The sequence below is a fragment of the Puccinia triticina genome, chromosome 4A, assembly GCF_026914185.1.
Source record: "Puccinia triticina chromosome 4A, complete sequence".
NCBI lineage: Eukaryota > Fungi > Basidiomycota > Pucciniomycetes > Pucciniales > Pucciniaceae > Puccinia > Puccinia triticina.
The window spans coordinates 5,696,946-5,715,195 of NC_070561.1; the positions used below are offsets into that span (position 1 = coordinate 5,696,946).

Sequence of the window (18,250 nt, forward strand, 5' to 3'; positions counted from 1 at the left end):
CTGTGGATCCTGTTTCACGGGGGAAAGGAAATTTACTAATTAATATAATTTTATGTATTTTAATTTATGTAAAGATTTTTTATGTAGTTTTCCTGCTCTTTGGAGCGCTTCATGGCTATATGTACATATATGAAAGAATGTGTGAAGGAGTAGGAATGAGGGGTTACTTTGAGTAGGTGACCCCCCTTAATTTAACACAAGGATTCTGAATATTCAATAATATTTCAGGATTTGTAAGTGGTTTACCAGTTTTTGCAGACTTTTAGGATACTTGTTGTATCTCTAAGGCTGACACCCTAAGCCTGCTTGAATGTTTTTTTTGAAATTTGGTGTTCAACTAGAGGCCAAGGCGGCTGCGCCGCTGCAGGGTTTAAAACCCTGGAGACCAAAACCATCACATTCTATTATTCCTTTTGAGTAAAAGTTGAGTTAGGGGCCAGATGGAGGTGATAGGAAGGGTAATTTTCAGTTAACGTGAGGCAAGAATTGTTGATTCAGTGTTGTGCAGTTTGAACATGAATTGGGTAGTTTTGTCTTGTGATTTGTAACAAGTGAAACATGGATTGTGGATTTTGATCTGAAGAAATTCAATCTAGATAGCAAGCAGATAAAACATTAACACATCCATTAGTGGATCAGTCAGACTTACATTTGGTATGGGAAGGGGCAAAGTATAGACACCAATTAATGACCATTGCCTCTCATTTAAGTTCCTATGTGGAAAGGTTAATGAATGGGTTTTCACAGTATGCAAAAGTGATTTATGGAGGTTTTCCATACAAGAATCATCAGTTAAATGGAATTTCTGTCAATATTAAACCCCAGGCTCTAGACGCCAAGAATCATTTGTCTCTGGTTCAAGCATCTGTGTGTTAAGTCCCCCAATCAGTGCCATCATGTGAGCCCATGTACAATCTTCATGAGAAATTTCTTCTTCATGGAATTGCCAGTTGTCCTGTTGCTGAGTTGGATCAGGCTCCCAAGGGGGTACCCTTGACCTCCTCAATTCATTGCGCTGTTGGACATTGTTCTTGTGTGCGGCATTTTTGACATGCTGTTGCCAGTCCTTTTCTTGCTTGGGGAAATACATAGTATGTAACACTCTCTTCGTGGGTTTAGTCTTTTGACAAGGAGGAATATAGAGATGGCCCCGCCGCAACCAGGTATCCGTTTTGGTGCGGGTACCCGGTGCTTTTTTTTGATATTTTGGACACACGCACCCGCACCCGCACCCGCTGGGTGGTTCAGAGCGGGTTCGTGCGGGTATCCGCCCGGGTTCATGCGGGTACCCGCCCGGGTTCATGCGGGTACCTGCTACTCACAAGGTGTTACAAAGCCAGAAAATCATTCTTATTTTGTTATATAGTCTCAATAAATTCCTATGGTGACAGCAGGGTGGCTAAAAGTCACTCCATTATCACCACATTGCCATCGGCACCACTTTTGCTCCTTTCCTTACCCTTACTCTTAGACTTGTTCTTCTCCTTTTCCATGTATTTGTGGAGGGCCAGAGGTTTGATCTTGTCATTCTTTGAATAGAACAACAGGGCCATTCCTCTATTCACTGATTTGGCATTGAGATTGTGTCTCCTGACAGAGACATAGTCTTGGCCAAAGCTGAAAGTGCGTTTGACATCAACCGTTGTAGCTATATATGCATAAATTGAGAACGGATAAGTATTTGATCTTAAGATGAAGAAAACTTCTGATCTAATCTTACCTGGGCAACAAAGAATGTCAAGAGCCATCTGGCAGAGACCGTCGAAATTGTTTCCGCCCTGTTTCTGCCCGGCCCACCACTTCAGGGCATTGATTGGCTCGCCATCGTCCAAAAATAGGCCACCCGAGAGCCAAATGTCCAATGGATCTGACACAGGTTTGGCTGATCTGGCTAAAGCAGCCGCACCTAGACCAGCAAGAACACCCGTTTGTACCTGAATAAAAAATGTGATGAGCTTATGCTGAGCGGATAGCAACATTGATTGTAAGAACCTAGTAAATTTACCTTTGGTGGGCCTTGTTTGGGTAATCTAGGTACTGCAGTCACGGTTGGCTTGTACCCCTTATTATACATATTGCGAGTGAGTCTGATTGCCTTGTCGATCCACTCCCTGGGCCACTTGGCAAGCTTAAAGTGTTTGTCTTTGAAAGACGGATGGAGAACTGGGAGGCCAATTTTCTTAGTAAAATTCTATTGCAATAGGAAAGGAATTTAGAAGTGAAAAATATACTCACTCATTGCAATTCTGTATATTGGCGAACAGTCTGTGAGCAAATAATATTTGTTTGTGATGGCCAGACCAGCTCGGCATGCGTTTTGTAAAGCAGCAGGGTAATCACCATCCTTGTTTGCAATCGCCGCTGAAAGAGTTGAGGTGATTTGATTGATCAAGACGACAACCTTGGCAACCCAAGCGGAGGACAATGTTGAGATTTGAAGGGTGATTTCATAAAACGGCTTGAGAACGTTCACTTAGTCCGCCGCCAAGTCAAAGTCTTCCTGATTAACATGAATGCTGCAATGGGTGCCAAACTGCTTATCTCTTTGCCAGATGATACTGACATGTAATTTTAGTCAGTTTCATTCACCACCTTCATTAGTATGATCCAATTGGTACTTACATAGCGTCCTTGCATTGAACAACGCTCAAAAGCTGCAAGTAAGTTGAGTTCCATTGTGTTGGGACATCTTGCTTGATGTTATGAGGCTTCTTGCAGTTCTTTTCTTGACAAATCTCTATGAACTTTGCCTTGGAGTTCGGGGACTTGTTGAGTTTGGTTGTGATTCCACAAAACTGGAGACAACAATTTGGTGTTGATTTGAGTTTTAATTTGATCGAGAATCAAATGAGAACTGACCTTGGCAAGGGATCGGCAAAACAATTCCAAAGTATAACTATCATCAATGCTCTCCTCTTCAATGTCTTCGAGGTCAGCCAGGTTCAGCTCATTGTCATTGCCAAGTTCACCATTGGTATGATGAGGAAGATCGTGGCCGCCCTCTTCATCATTGGAGTCACCGATGTCATTGTCAGGTTTTTGGAAGCTAAAAATTTAGAGACAGAATAACGGTTCATCATCAGCCATTTTTCATTAGCATTGTACATAGTCAGAAACTCAAATCCCTTTCAATTAAATCACAGGCCTCTTCTTTGTCATCGGAAGCATCAATCTCCGGAACTCCGGGAGTGTTTTTTTGGCGTGCAAAATGTCGAAGTATCGCCTGGACGATGAGATTGAGGGTGTGTGCAAAGCACCTGATCCATTGGGGCTCACCTTGGAATCACTTCCATTTGAGTTTCGCCAACTCTTCAATCATCACTCCGTTGTTTGCGGAATTATCAGAAACAATCCCACAGATCTATGGGGAGTCAAGGAGTATCAAAAAGCTGAGCAGGGAATAAAACAACACTAAAAAGAAAGTGTACATACTCGATTTTCCAATTCAAATTTCTCAACTATGTATTGGACAACGCGAGCCAAGTAGCTACCAGTATGCCTTTCTTTGAGCTGCACAAAATCCAGCGGCATCGCATTCAAAACAAGATTACTGGTCCCATCCTCCAAGAGTCGGTAGACAACTGCACCTATAATATTGTATTGATTTGGTGTCTGCCATGCGTCGACACCCAAGTACAGTGCCCCATGGTGGACCTGAGAGCAAGTTGAAAGTTTGGAGGCGGTCAATAGAAGGTCTAATCAATCTGAAGAAATGAAAAACTATTAGCTTACCTTCAACTCCTCCAGGAGTTTCTCCTGAACACTCAAGTATAGCTTATGAATTGCAATTGATACGGCCTTGCGAGTCGGAAGATGCTTTAAGATTGTTGGGTGGAGAACCCTCTTGAGGCTGATTTCCTCCAAGGCCAAAAAGGGTTTTGCTCCTTCAGCGCACCATATAGCACATTGCTGCAAAACCTAGAGCCGGAGAATTTGGATGAGAAGGCAATAGAAATACTTGAACTTATAAATCTCACCTCCTGCGGGTCTATGTCACCCGTTCCTGCTATTCCACATGATGCAAGCGACTTGTTCTTTGGAGCATTTTGTTGCTTCCTCAGGCATTGACCCGCATGTGTCAGAAGATTGCTGCAAGACAAGTCGTATGCCGGGCAATTGATTTTTTTAGTACAGCTAGTGAGAAGAAAAGATTCAGTTTCTGTTAATATTGTGTATTCTTCTCCAAAATAAGAAAAACATACATACATCTTACATTGCCATGCGATCATGCGGCGATTGAACTTATCCAACTGATCCAACAATGTGGGTCTTTTGTAAGAAGCGTATGCCGAGCTTACTTGATTCTGGGAAAGTTTGGTTGCATGTTCTACAGGTTCAATGCTGGTGAGCTGATTTATTCATAAGAATTTATATGACAAAAGAAGTGATTTACCTATTTGCTGCTGATTGGTTGTTTCAGGTCCATTAGATACATTTGCACCGGCTGAGTCAAGATCTTCTTTGGGATAGTCTTCATCATTGTTTTCATTGTTTGACTGGACGGTGGTTCTGTCGGTGTTGTCTTCTGACCTTTGTCGGGGTTGCTTGCGTGTTTGGGCCATCATGTAGGAGTTGCCGGGTATGGTTGAGGGAGGGGGATATGATCGGCGGCGCAGGAAGCCGGGTCGGGGATCCTGGTGCACAGCTGCGGCGCACATATGTACAGCTGTGCGCGGGTGTGGCCAAAAAATACCCGGGTACCCAACAGGATTTCCCCAGAATTTCAGACATCCGCACCCAAACACGCACACACCAGCGGGTATCCGCTGACCCCCAGCGGGTACCTGCCAGCGGATAGCAGGTACCCGCAACGGGTTTGTCGGGGCCATCTCTAGAGGAATATGTGAGCCTGTGTGTCACAAACAACTGAAGTAGTGGAGAAAAGGCATACCTGGCTCATCAGTGGGGCCCATATCAGCCGCAGATTGATGATCTTGTGGTCCTGCGCGGGTGAATTTGTGAAGTGGGGTCTGAGTGGGTTGTTTTGGATGAGAAGCGGATCTTGGCTGGGGCAGAAAGTGTTTATGGTTTCACCTCACTAAGTGCTGGGGAAGGAAGTGTTAAAGTTTCACCTTGCCTCACCTCTGAGGTGAAACCAAGGGTCTCTTCAAGGTGTTTCTGGGGGTTGTTGAATGCAAGCGCCCTCCGCCCGCATCCCACACCCCTCGGGGCTGCCCTCATGGCTCGCCCGACCCAGCTCGAAGGCTCCGATGGGGCCTCTCTGGGCCTACGCCTCAACAGGGCGGCGGTACGGCCGTGGAGGCATGTGGCCGACTCTCGGGCGACCCCGGGGCCATACTCATCCCAAGGCGCCCCCCGCCCTGCCTGCGGCCAGCCTCGGCGACGCCATGATTGACCCGCGGGGCGCCCCCCCTGCCGAGGCGGCGTAGGGGTGCCAAATGGGGGCGTCCCTGGGGCGCGCAGGTCAATGGCAATCCCATGTTGCACATGAGGGCGTCACCTCAACCGGTGGCGCCCCGGTTCATGACAGGGGGCGTCACGATGACGGTGTGTCCTCATGAGCCCCAGTGGCGCCAATTTGGCGCCTGCACTGCTGGTGCGCCGGCTGGGCGCCCCGACTCTGCCCCGCTGTGTAGCGAATGAAATGCGCGAGGCAAGCGGAGTGGGTGGCGCGGCATGTAGCAACCATCGTGGCAAACCTTTGTAGTAGGGGCAACCCGCTGCCTTGGAGCATAGTGACTGGTACAGCCAGTACTCAACCCTCCATGGTACACACAACATACAGCATGGAGGGCAACGCCACCGCCACGCTGCTGCCTCGCGACTGCCCACACAGTTCTTGTAAACATACATACCCAAAATCTCAAGGTGGGTGAGTTGGTTGGGGTATATAAACCTGGGGTTTGGATTTTTCTAACCCCAGGACGTTCTCTGCCACTGCACTTCCAGCTGGCAGCTTGTCCTCAACCCCTCCGCTGTTGCACTTGCGCAGTTTGAGGGTTATTTCTCAATGACCCCCCTTTGCAATTGCCTTAAATGCGGTGCGCTGGGGGTTATCTGCCCAATACTTGCAACCTCTCTAGAAGAGGATGGGTATTGGTTCTGGTGTTGTTGTTTGACTTTCTTTTTTATTCTTGTTATTATTTTGTAGGGGAAACCCTTGATCTTTGTTTTTGTGATTGTCTGTCTTTAATCCAAGTATATTAAAGTCTCAGGTTTGTAGAAAAAAAAATCAAGGGTTTCCCCTACAACTTGACAAATTACAAAAAAAAAAATCAGAGGTTTTCCCCCCTACAAAACAAGCAACAACCAAACCGCAACAGCCACAGTAAAAAAAAACCACAAAAAAAAGCGCACAAAATTACAAGTGTCACACTAGAGGGAAAAAAAAAACCGCGCTGTAGGACTCCAGGGATGGATGGGTAATCGAAGTTCCTTTGAGGGGGAAATAGATTGTATGAATAGGTTGAAAGGCTATTACAATCTACGGGTGGTTTGAAAGACCTGCCCCTCTAATAGTACTATGCAAATAACCAAGAGTCTTGTAATCAATATTTAAGAAAAATGTGGCAGATTCCAAGATAGCTCTTACTTTTATATAGTAATCTCTATCAGACCTAAATATCTAATTCAATGTGTTTTTCAGACCGGTTATAACTAAGGATAACGTGGTTTGTTATGGTGAAGTTCCTCTACTGTTGTTGATGTTATGAGTTGTACCACTACTTCTACTACTACTACTACTACTACTAATATGCTAATAAGGAGAATGGGTTGTTGGTTGGTTGGTTGGTTGGTTGTTGGTTGGTTGGTTGGTTGGTTGGTTGGTTGGTTGTTGATTGTTGGTTCTACTACTGCACTAACACTCTACTGACTGACTGACTCTACGCTACTCAATACTACTACTGCTAAACTACTACTAAACTACTACTGTGACCAAACCTCTGTAGGCTGATGATCAAAAAAGAGAAATTATGGGGGGGAGAAGAGCTCCTTTTATAATGAAGAGTGAGGGATTTTAGCTCCAGGGGAATGTGTTTGAGAGAATTTAGCTGCAGGGGATCTCAGTTGCACAGCATATGTACACCTGTACTGCACAGCCACCCAAACAATGAGGGAATTATGCTGCAGTGACACTATTCGTACACCTTATCTGCCTGCATATATTGCGCTGCCTGATGTCATGCGTTGCTATGTACCCAAGCCACCTTCCATATCCTTCAGAATATGTTGCTATGTAACCAAGCCACCTTCCATGCACGCTGCACCCAACTAGAATACTCCTCCTTTCCACGATTTGGGGGTCAAAGCCTCTCTCTGGTCCTCCTTCCTTCCTCCTCCCTCGTCCTCGTATCCACGTCGTGTATTCTTCCGTCCAATCCGCCGCGGTGACCAAAGGGTGTATGTATGTAAATGTTGTAACTGTTGTGTAAGATTATCTCCTCCTCTTGTAATGGGTTCCACCTGTATGTAACTGTACTATCCCAATACCTTTGCATATGTCCTTTTGGCATTGCAACAGGCACAGAACACCACAGCGCCCAGCCACCTAACGCAGCAAGCTGACGCATCGTGGCCCTCCGCCCTTCCCTGTCTAGCAGGGCCAAAAGCGTCGGGAGGAAGGCCCCCAGCCCTAAGGCACAAGGGGGGCCCACAAGCATCCCCCGCCGGACTGCGCAATTGCAACAGCGGACGGGGGTGAGACGACCCCCGAGCTGGAATTACAGCTCGTGAGTCGCCTGAGGAAAACTACCCTCATCCCCCCCCCTTGTTTTATAGACCACGCCAATCCTTTGATACCCTCCACGCACACTACCCACCCCCCCAAGCCACGGACACCAAACACCGCCGTATCTAGCTACCACACCGCAACCGTACTAACGGCCGCTACGCCACACGACCACGGCGGCCTTGACAACAGAGTCACATCACCTTGCCCCGCCACACGCCACTCAGACCAGCCACAGGGACTCGCCTCGTCTTGAGCACCAAGCGAACCCTCAGGCGGCCAATACTCTGAGTCAAAGCTCAGTCTACGCTATACACACCCGGACGAATCGGGCAAAGCCGCGGCGCCATGAGGACGCCAGGGCCGTACAGGCGCCCGGTGGGCGCTACATGACGCCATCTTGACCCGGAGTCCAGTGTGGCGTCACTGATAGGGGGCGGGGCGCCTAAGGCCAGGTGGCGTCACGAACCACCTCAGTTTGCTGTATGCCAGCCTGGGCGCCTGCTGGTCGTCCGTCCCGCAGGCCAACCTGTCGGGATGGTCGGGCAGGCGTCAATCACCTGCGCAGCCTTGGCGCCACTAGGGGCCGCCACCGGGTTGGCCGGGTCAGGTAGGCGGCATGCAAGGCCCGCATCAGGGGGCCGCCCCCACGCTGCCTACATGCCCCGGTCGCCTGTGTGGCGACCCACTGAGGCGTCTGGCCCCACCGCGCGGGCGAGGCGGCCCCTCAGCGACCTGATGACGCTGGCCATCGACCTGAGCATGCCCCCTGTTTCAGGCTGGCGACCCTTACAGGCAATGATACCATACTGGGGAGGAAACACCCCCTGCCGAGGGACCTGGCTTCTCTGCTCGAGTGGGGTGTTGCAGCACCCGTTGATTCCCATTCATACCGCTCCGGCCCTCGATCCATCACCACAGATCCATCACCCCCACAACCTCTCTCCGACCACGCAACTGAAAATGAACCCCAACCTTGACTTCACCTACTCTGACAACACATACTACTGCAAGCTCTGTCCCCTAGCGAGGGGGACAACGCATTGGAGTCGCCATGTCCGTTCTGCGGCCCACCAACGGAACGTCGAGCGGCTCAAGACCGCTGGCCAGCCAATTTCTCCTCCGAGGCCGATTTCTCCGGACCCCATCGCGGCAGCAAGAGCTCCGCCCGCGCAAGCAGAAGATGCTGTCTTCCACGTTGGCGGCCCGGGCTTATTTGAACTCAACAAAGACCCCCCCATCTCTGCCCCTTATGTCCAGGGATTCATTGCCGCCCTCGCGGCGGACCATGTACATGCTCGCGCGATTGAGGCGGCGACTGCCCATCAGAGACCCGTTGCCCAGGCCTACTACTCACAGCTCCGTTCAGACCTCATGGCCATCGCTTGCCACAAGGGGGATTGCATCCCCGAAGAAGATGCTCCGGTCGTGCGGACCGATAAGAGGTCCAACCGGGTGGACAGAAGTGGCTGGTTCCCGTTCAAAAGCAAACTCGTCAGCGCTTTGGCACTACATGTGTGTCTGTCTGGGGTTAATGTCCTAATCACCTGTTTGTTCGCGATTTTAGGACCTTGTCGCTTCCTTGGTGATTAATCACACACGCTCGATGCTCTGCTGCCTTGGAGGGCAAATAAGGACTTGGGGGCCTTGTTCTTTAAAAAACCTGCATATCTGTTGTGAATTTTTGGTTGAACTTTTCACATATCAATCCCATGTTGCTGCTTTGCTTATGACACTAATTACTTACATCTTGTATAATTTGTTTGTACTCCCAGTCTAGAGCTTCATTGTTGGTTGTGGAACAAGGCATGATTTCCATTTGACTCAAGTCAAGGCTTTTGAGTTATCAGAATTTTCCAATTTAAGAGCTTTGGAGATATCACTTTAATTCAAAAAGTTGGTTGCTTTTTACCAACTTTTTGAATTTACACAACACATACTGATTGTGAGAAAGCAACCTTAGATGAAGGGTATTGAGGATCTCAGCTTCACTGTACTCCAGAAATGGTAAGGGGAATTATTTCCCTCACCCATATGTCAAGGTGGAGGGAGAACATGATTCTGTATTTCAATTAACTCTTCAGGCAATTTGGGGGAATTTATGGACACACTTCTGGCCAAACACTCAAAAATGAGAAACTTGGGAGAGGAAAGGGATGAGATTGTGAGGAGAGAAAAGATTTGATTGACACCAAAAGAAGAAGAAAATTCAGGCATTTAAACTGGCACCACAGGTGTGATTATTTGTAGGGAGAATACATCATAAGGGGGGGGGGGGGGGGGGTGTTCTAAAACTACCACAAAAAGGGTGAAAGCTCTCACACCAAGGTTTTGCAATTACCAGTCCATCCTTCATGGGTTTCACTTTCTGCAAGAGAGCATGGTGGCAACCCAGGCTTTACCAGGGCATTCCAAAGCAAGGGACTTTTGATGATTCATTTTGCAATCATGGTTCAGGTTGAAAAAAGTACTGGTGGCTACTTCTTCCAAATCTGACATAGCTTTGAAATATTTGGTGCCTGTGCCATGAATGAACAGGTCACAGGCCTTCAGCACATTACTGTAACATGATATAAATGAACTTCTTCTGAAAAAAAGTAATGTAATGGCACTGGAAAAGAAAAGTGAGAAAAATTGACTGTGGGTAGTGCCCTGCCATTACTGCTAAGGGCAGCTGTAACAAAGCAAAACTTGATAAACTATTGATATGGTACCGTTACTGGTATCAAATTTACCCATTTTTGGTTGGAGAATTGCCATGAAATCTGCAGCGGCGCAGCCGCCTTGGCCTCTAGTAAACTTAGATAAAAGCCTTGAACACCAACTTGCAAAATTGCATGCAAGTTGTGCATGGCCAACTTTGAATCGCCCTACTCAATGAGCACTGGGGTCAATAATGTGTGCTTGGAAGTTGAGTCCTTGTGTCAGCCTTAGAGATACATCAAGTATCCAAAAGACTGCAATAACATTGTAAATAATAATAATTAGTAAATTATTATTGCAGAATCAGATTCCTCATATGAATTAAGGGGGGTCACCCACTCAAAGTAACCCCCTATTCCTAATCCTTCATGTAAATATTGTATAATCAAGAATTGGCCACAAAATGCACCCAAAGAAGGATTACATACAAAAATCAGTATTCAGACTTACTTCGTGCACTGCTAAAAGCTCTTTGCGCACTGTGCAGTGCGCGAAGTTTGTAAACACTTTGCGCACTGCGCGTGAAGGGCCCACCTTTTTCAAATTATTTTTTGACCAATCAATAGACAAGCTTATTATTGTCCTCTGTGAATTTATTTGGAGTTTTTTGTAGCTTCCTTGTATGCTTAAAAATCCCACCAATAAAGAAACGGACTTACTTTGCGCACTGCGGAAAACTCTTTGCGCACTGTGGGGGTCGTTGTCTCGACGTCCAGCCCACAGTGCGCGCTTCTGCCACGGCTCTTCGCGCACTGCATTTTCTGCCAAAAAAACGGCTTGCATTTCTTGAGATACTAGAGGCCAAGGCGGCTTCGCCGCTGCAGATACCTGGTCCCATTTCTCCAACTTCCTTTATACCTCCTTCAAAATGTCACAATCAACCTGTCAGCATCACACCTCACTTATGTTCATTCCAATTCCCAAAGTACTGGTGGCAATATGTTTTCTGTCCTGTTGGCCAAGTTGTAGATTCAACCCAAATGATGTGTCTACCACTTCAAAATTGGCACAATTTATCTACAAAGCATTATTTTGACAAAAGAATTCTGCAGATATTCACATGTGGTGAAGTCCACATCAGGCAAGTAAACTTGGGTGTAGTCAAGTTTGATGATGAATGCAGCCCAGAATAGTAGACATATCCCATATTTTTGACATATTATCTCCCAGATTTTTACAAGACCATGCACCAGAAACTTTGTTTGTATTCCACCCCTGAAAAAAAAAATCATCAACAGGGTAAATTAAACTGCAAATTTGTCTTTTTTTCTGCAGTTTGTTTTTGTATTGGAAAAAATATACATCTAGGTTAATTTGTGTGGAAGAGTGTAAAATGCATAATTTTAGATAGAATTATTTTTCATCACCATGTTGGGAAGATAATTTGTCACAACAAGAACTTAGAAGTCAAAAATCTGTCATTTGTTTCTCATTTTCTTCCTTCATCAACCATTCCTTTCCCCCCTATATCCATTTTTTATCTCATTCCTTCCTATGTCCTTTTTTTCCATCATTGTAAATTATGTGTAGTCTCTTTTCAAAACTTGTTAACAAAAATTACAAACATCATAATGGTGACCTTTTTTGCAGTCATAAGGAAATGTAATTTTTTTGCCATTTGGCAAGGCACATGTGTCTCCTTGTTCTCTTTTCCCCATTGGAATGAAGTGATAATGATAAACATTCCATTTGGGTTACTTTGTACAGTTTCAACATCATATGCATCAGTGAAACAGGAGAGAATACTGATGTATGTTGCACGCTTGATTGGTCTGTCCGAAAACCACCGGACAAAAGAGGGAGGTGGGGCCCATCTGGTCAATTGTAGTAAGAGGGCACCACAATTGTTTGGTTGGTCAAGTCCAAGAGAAGTGAAAGGGGTGATGTCGGCGTCATAAGCGGTCCATGAGTCACAGCTTTCCCTCTGGGTTGCTCGATTGCTTGGGGAGGTCTGAGGGCGTTCAGAGGTGTTATAAAGAGTTTGGTGAACATTTGGAGGCCGTTCAGCGGCCTATTGGGTTGATCGGAGGTTGCGGAGGGAGAGGAGGATTGAAGCAGGTCATTGGACTGTCTCTGTAGCCTGCAGGGTGTTGTTGGGAAGGCCGGTCGCAACGGTCTTTTGTTGTTGATTGGTCAGGGAGAGCGTGAGGGAGATGGGAAAGGGAGAGGGGACATTGGCCACTCACCAACCTGCTATCATTTTGAGTCATGAAAAAAAGAAGAGGGGGGGCGATTGTTCGGCTTGTCCATTCAAGATCTTGCCTGAGGTCAATCTTTGCAGCCTAAAAAAAAGCTTTGAGGAGGGGGGGGTGCAATCAAACTGGTTGAGCAATTGATCAAGTCTGTGTAGACCAAAAAAACAAAGGCCGGAGTTGATTGTTTGCCCGGTCGTCTATCTGCGCTGCAGGAAGGGGGGACCGTGTTCTGGAGAGGGAGATTGAGAGGGGGCCGGAGTCGTTTTTTGGTGGTCCTTCACCGCATGGAATCCAAAAGGGGTTGGGGCTGGTCGGGGACATCGTGCAATCAACGGCCATCATGGACCAGGTCGCCAGTAGCTGCTGGCGCGGACCGAAGCGCAAATGTCTCGAACTGCTGGGGCAGGCTTCTGGACGCGCGGCAACACAACTGGTGGTCAGCTTGAGCCAGGGCTGTAAGAGGGCAAGCTGATGGATATGCAAGAGATAGACCCAGAACCCGTTCGTCTCTGCCAATGAGCCCTCCGGCTTCCTCGGTTGCTGTCTCATTCCGACTTGTTGTCGAGTTGTTTCCGGCCGGCTTGGGCAGGTGAAGCACGCTCAATACGGCTGCACACCATCCTGGAAGGTCGTAGGAGAACGAGGTGGAGCTTGCGCCACCATAATGGCTCGCAGCACTGCTTCTGTCGCCACTATTCTGAGTGGTCAAGCTTGGTCTACAGGGGATCAAAGTGAAGGATTCAGGGGGGGCGTAGTCGAAGCTGCGGTCGGGGCTGATGCCAATCTTGCCCTGAGTGATCCTGCCGAGCCCGGTAGCAAGGGTGTTGAAGGCGCTTGCAGGGCTACTGAAGTTGTTCTTAGGGGGGCGAGGGTGGTGTTGAGGAGGCTGCAGAGGACAAAATTGTTACCAAACTCAACCAACTGTTGTTCTTTGATTTCAGCGACAAGTTTCTTATTCCGTTGGTCAGCCGATTGGATTTCTTCATCACCTTGATGACCTTGTATCAAACCTTCCTAGGAGAAAGAACTTGAGGTAAGATGCGATGGTTGCGTGGGCTCAGCCTCCAGGTGATCAAAGGCTGTTGAGTTGTAGTCGGTGCCGCGCAGGTCAGACATACATCAGCGGCGTGGCGGTGGCATTGCTGTCAAGGATATGAGTCATGCAGGGCGGAGTCAAGGGGCAGTTGAGGCGAGCTTGCTGGGGGAGCATGCAATATAAGAGGGGGTGCTCTTGTGTGTTTGGATAATCCCCAGGGCGTCCTCTGCCGCTGTAATTCCAGCGGACGGTTCGCCCTCACCCCCTCCGCTGTTGCACTTGCACAGTCTGAGGGGCTAAAGAGTGGGCCCCCCACTGGTCTGCAGCCTTTGCTGCGGGCCGGGGGCCTTCACGTCCATCACTTTTGACCCGTGCACTTGACACGGGCTGGGTGTTGCGCCTGTGGGCACAGCTTTGCTGATGTTGGAAGGCTGGTTGAGGTTTGCATGTGATCACTTTGATTATTTTTGTATTAGATCAGCTTATTTTTGTATGTATGTTTATTGGGAGGTGAATTTGTGGTCTTTTTTTTTTTACCCTTTTGTAACTTGGGGAAACCCTTGATTTTTTTTTTTTTTTTGATTTTGTGTTTTTACAGGGGGAACCCTTGATCTTGATTTTTTTAATTGTGGCAAAACTGTGTCTTTAATAAACTTGGATTTTTTGATGAATCAATAGAATGGCTTTTTATGATCCCCCTAAAAAATAATCAAGTCATTTAGGGGTCTCCTTGAGCCTAGAGAAAATTGACATGAAAAAATCATATTTTAACGTGGCAGGGACCTGTAATATCGCTTCCTGTGCCCCAGTAGCCCCAAAAATATCACAGTATCATGGCACATGTGCAAATTCATGACCTGATAATTTTCAGAATTTTTCCCAGAGATATAAGGGGTGCGCGGCAGGCTTAGTAGGAAAATTACTGCTAACTGTATAGCTTTTTTGTTACACACCCAAACAGTCCCAAAATTTCAGAAATGTTTTCATTGTGGATATTCTCCGGTCCATGAATTTCTTGGCAATAGTGTGTCATGATAACATGAGATGTAGTGCGGCGGGCTTAGTTGGAAAATGACTGCTAACTTATCTCATGTTTTAATGACACACTATTGCTAAGAGCTTTATGACGCGGAGAATATGCAAAATTGAAACATTCCTGAAAATTTCAGACTGTTTCAGCGTGTAACAAAAAATCTATACATGTAGCCGCCATTTTCCTACTAAGCCCGCCGCGCACCCCTTATATCTCATGTTATCATGACACACTATTGCCAAAAAATTTATGGCGCGGAGAATATTCACAATGAAACCATTTCTGAAATTTTAGGACTGTTTGGTTGTGTAACAAAAAAGCTATACAGTTAGCAGTAATTTTCCTACTAAGCCTGCTGCGCACCCCTTATATCTCATTTTATAATGACACACTATTGCTAGGAATTTCAGGGAATTAATTTGAAGCATATTTCTCTGTGCTCTCAAAATTTTTTACCTTTGTTGTGTGTAACAAAAAAGTTATACATATACGCAAAATAATAAACGCAATACCTATTTGGGCTAAAGGAAAGCTGGTGAAAATTCTGAAAATTATCAGATCATGAATTTGCACATGTACCATGATACTGTGAAATTTTTTGTGCTACTGGGGCACAGGAAGCGGTATTACAGGTCCCTGCCGTGTTAAAATATGATTTTTTCATGTCAATTTTCTCTAGGCTCAAGGAGACCCCTAGATGACTTGATTATTTTTTAGGGGGATCATAAAAAGTCATTCTATTGATTAATCAAAAAATATCTCAAGAAATGCAAGCCGTTTTTTGGGGGGAATGCACAGTGCGCGAAGAGCCGTGGCGAAAGCGCGCACTGGGGGCGGGACGTCGAGACAACAACCCCCACAGTGCGCAAAGAGTTTCTTGCAGTGCGCGAAGTAAGTTTGTAAAAAAAAACAAGTACAGCCATTTTGGGACCTGGAATTAATATTCCCACAGGCCAAAAAATCCAAATAATTTAGTGAATCATATTAAATATGTATTTGAAAGTTTTAGAACTTTTTGGCCACTTTGTACAAGGAAAAGGCTTTCAAAAACCAGCAACTTTTTCTCAATGTATGCCAAAATGCGCCAGTAAGTGGTGAACTTTCCTAATTTTTGAAAGCCTGATTCTTGCACAAAGTGGCCAAAAAATTCTAAAAAGTTTAAATACATATTTATCATGATTCACTAAATTATTTGGATTTTTTGGCTGGTGGGAACATGGATTCCAGGTCCCCAAATGACTTTACTTGTTCTTTTTATTGGTGGAATTTTTAAGCATACAGAGAAGCTTCAAAAAGCTCCAAATAAATTCACAGAGGACAATAATAAACTTGTCTATTGATTGGTCAAAAAAAACATTTGAAAAATTTGCGCCCTTCACGCGCAGTGCGCGAAGTGTTTGCAAACTTCGCGCACTGCACAGTGGGCAAAGAGCTTTTTGCAGTGCGCGAAGTAAGTCCAAATAAATCCAAGTTTATTAAATCCACAGTTTTGTGGAAACCTGGATCGTGGTTTTGGCCTGTGAGCCCATGAAAAACCCCAAAATTCCACCTTTAAAACACCAGAGAACCGTTGAAAAAATAATCCCCCAACATGTGAGTGCCTTGGATTGACCCCCCAGCTTGTGACAGAGCAACAAGTAAAAAGGGGCCGGCTAAAATTAAATAAAAGTAAGCGCCCTATCCGCACCAAAGCAAAGTAGGGGGGGCTTCAGGGAGAGGAAGGGACAAAACCCACTCCTCTGGGGACAAAAGTCTGTTCCTGGCCTCCTTTTAAGCAAATATTTTGGTTTGCCCAACCCGTTACATATTTATGTATCAACCTCAGCCCATGTTGGTCTGGTTACAGTTGTCCTTTCCATGGCAGCCCTTGGCGCCTCCCAAAACATAACCCAATATGTACTCTGAGTTCTGTTGTCATCTACAAGCTTACAAGCTCTTACCAACACCCCACATCAAGCTCGTCATCCCATTGCTGGACCGACTCCACAACAACACTACAGGAAAACAGCTCCCAGGTGGAAGAGTTGGGATCCGCTTGATCATCCTCATTGTTGCCAAAATTGGTAGCCCGTTCAAATGCAATCATTGATTGATACTTGCTGGTAACCTGTCCCTCCTGGCATGGGCTGTTCGGGCTTGACTGGAGGTTCAACATTGTCCTGTTTTCTGTTTTCTTCCTTTCTTGTTTGATGTTCAGCAGCTGGCTTCCCGCAAAATTCCCTAATTCGATTCGGCCCCACCCCCGCCAAGCCTTTTCAAGTGTGGGTACCCAAGCCCCAAAGTGCGTGGAAGCCCGCGCCCGGGTCCTTCCCGCTGGAAGCTGCCAGCCAAGCCGTGATCTCATTCTGGTGATGGGAAAGCGACCACACCTGATCATTAATGGAGACTAAGCCAGGGGACCTAAGAATACAGCGTATGAGCTGTGAGCACGCGAACAGTAGACACGACGACCAGCGGTGGATGCACACCTGAGAACACAGCGTATGAGATGTGAGCATGCAAACAGTAGACACGACGACCAGCGGTGGATGCACACCTGCGGGCGACCGGTAAGGGAGTGCGGAGTGAGTGTGTGGATGATATTGTGAAGTGATGATGAATACGGTAAAACGTGTGGAGAGAAAGTTGAACTATATACATCATGGTTAGGTTTACAATATCATAGTTTGCTCCGCAGTAACAAACTCCGGCAGCCTCTCCGCTATGCGCCTCAATAATCATCACCCCACGGCAATCATAAAGATCTGTGTGGCGGCATAACCTGCCAATCTCAGTCTGTTCAAAGTCCATCAATGCACTCGGGTGGTCAACTGGATTGTCAGGATAATGAAGCGACCGTTCTCTTCCTGGCCACCAAGGTGGCAAAAGTACCCTGGAAGCTTGATTATGTTGTTTGTGAGTTCTTTTCTGTCAATGAGGGAGGCAACAAACAAGCTGACTAGACCAGTGATTCTTCAAGCACATGATATTTGGTCTGCAGCTCATGACTGGACCAGGACAAGAATCTCCGTGCAACACTCACAACTCCAACAATTACTAGCACGGGGATAGAAGCCTTGATAACCACCCCGAATACAGATGATGATCTAATACACAAGTGACTCGGCTTTAGAGGTTTGTAGCGCAAAAATAAGTGCCTCCCAGTCCATCACTCTGATTCAACTATATTTTTGTATATATCTGATTTGGATGTGGTCACTAGACAGCTACCCAGGCACGGCTGGCCGGATCTATACACAGCAACAGGAGCAGCAGTCTCATTGGTTTCTATTGCAGGCTTCCGCATTGTGCCATGGCATCACTCTCTGGCCGTTCTTATCAAGCCCTTCATGGCCCGTGAGGAGAAAGCATTCACGTTCCCCCCGGCTAAGCAGAAGAGAGCTGAGCCGAGTGGCCCCAACAACTGGAAGAGCGCAGGCGATCTGGCGGAGCAGATGCCGCGCACAAAGCACCAGTTGGGGTCCGTCCAAGTCGCCAAAGAGCGTCTAGCCTGTGTCGACAATCAGCGTGCGCTCGCTGTCTGCACGGAAGACGCACCAGAAAACCGGCCAGCACTCGCCACACAGGGACAGCCGGTCCTCGCACACGGTCAA

At 46.8% G+C, this 18,250-nt stretch overlaps 2 protein-coding genes across 2 annotated transcripts; one reads left to right on the forward strand and one right to left on the reverse strand.

Annotated features, from left to right (window-relative positions):
- Nucleotides 1-8,488: 8,488 nt before the first annotated feature.
- PtA15_4A652 (uncharacterized protein) lies at nucleotides 8,489-9,279 on the forward strand (the record flags this gene model as incomplete). Its single annotated transcript, XM_053168558.1, has 2 exons — nucleotides 8,489-9,135; nucleotides 9,258-9,279. 2 exons carry the CDS (start codon nucleotides 8,489-8,491, stop codon nucleotides 9,277-9,279), a joined length of 669 nt encoding a protein of 222 aa, XP_053019755.1.
- Nucleotides 9,280-12,916: 3,637 nt separating this feature from the next.
- PtA15_4A653 (uncharacterized protein) lies at nucleotides 12,917-13,574 on the reverse strand (the record flags this gene model as incomplete). The annotated part of the gene is made up of 2 exons (XM_053168559.1): nucleotides 12,917-13,433; nucleotides 13,507-13,574. 2 exons carry the CDS (start codon nucleotides 13,572-13,574, stop codon nucleotides 12,917-12,919), a joined length of 585 nt encoding a protein of 194 aa, XP_053019756.1.
- Between the last annotated feature and the right edge of the window lie 4,676 nt (nucleotides 13,575-18,250).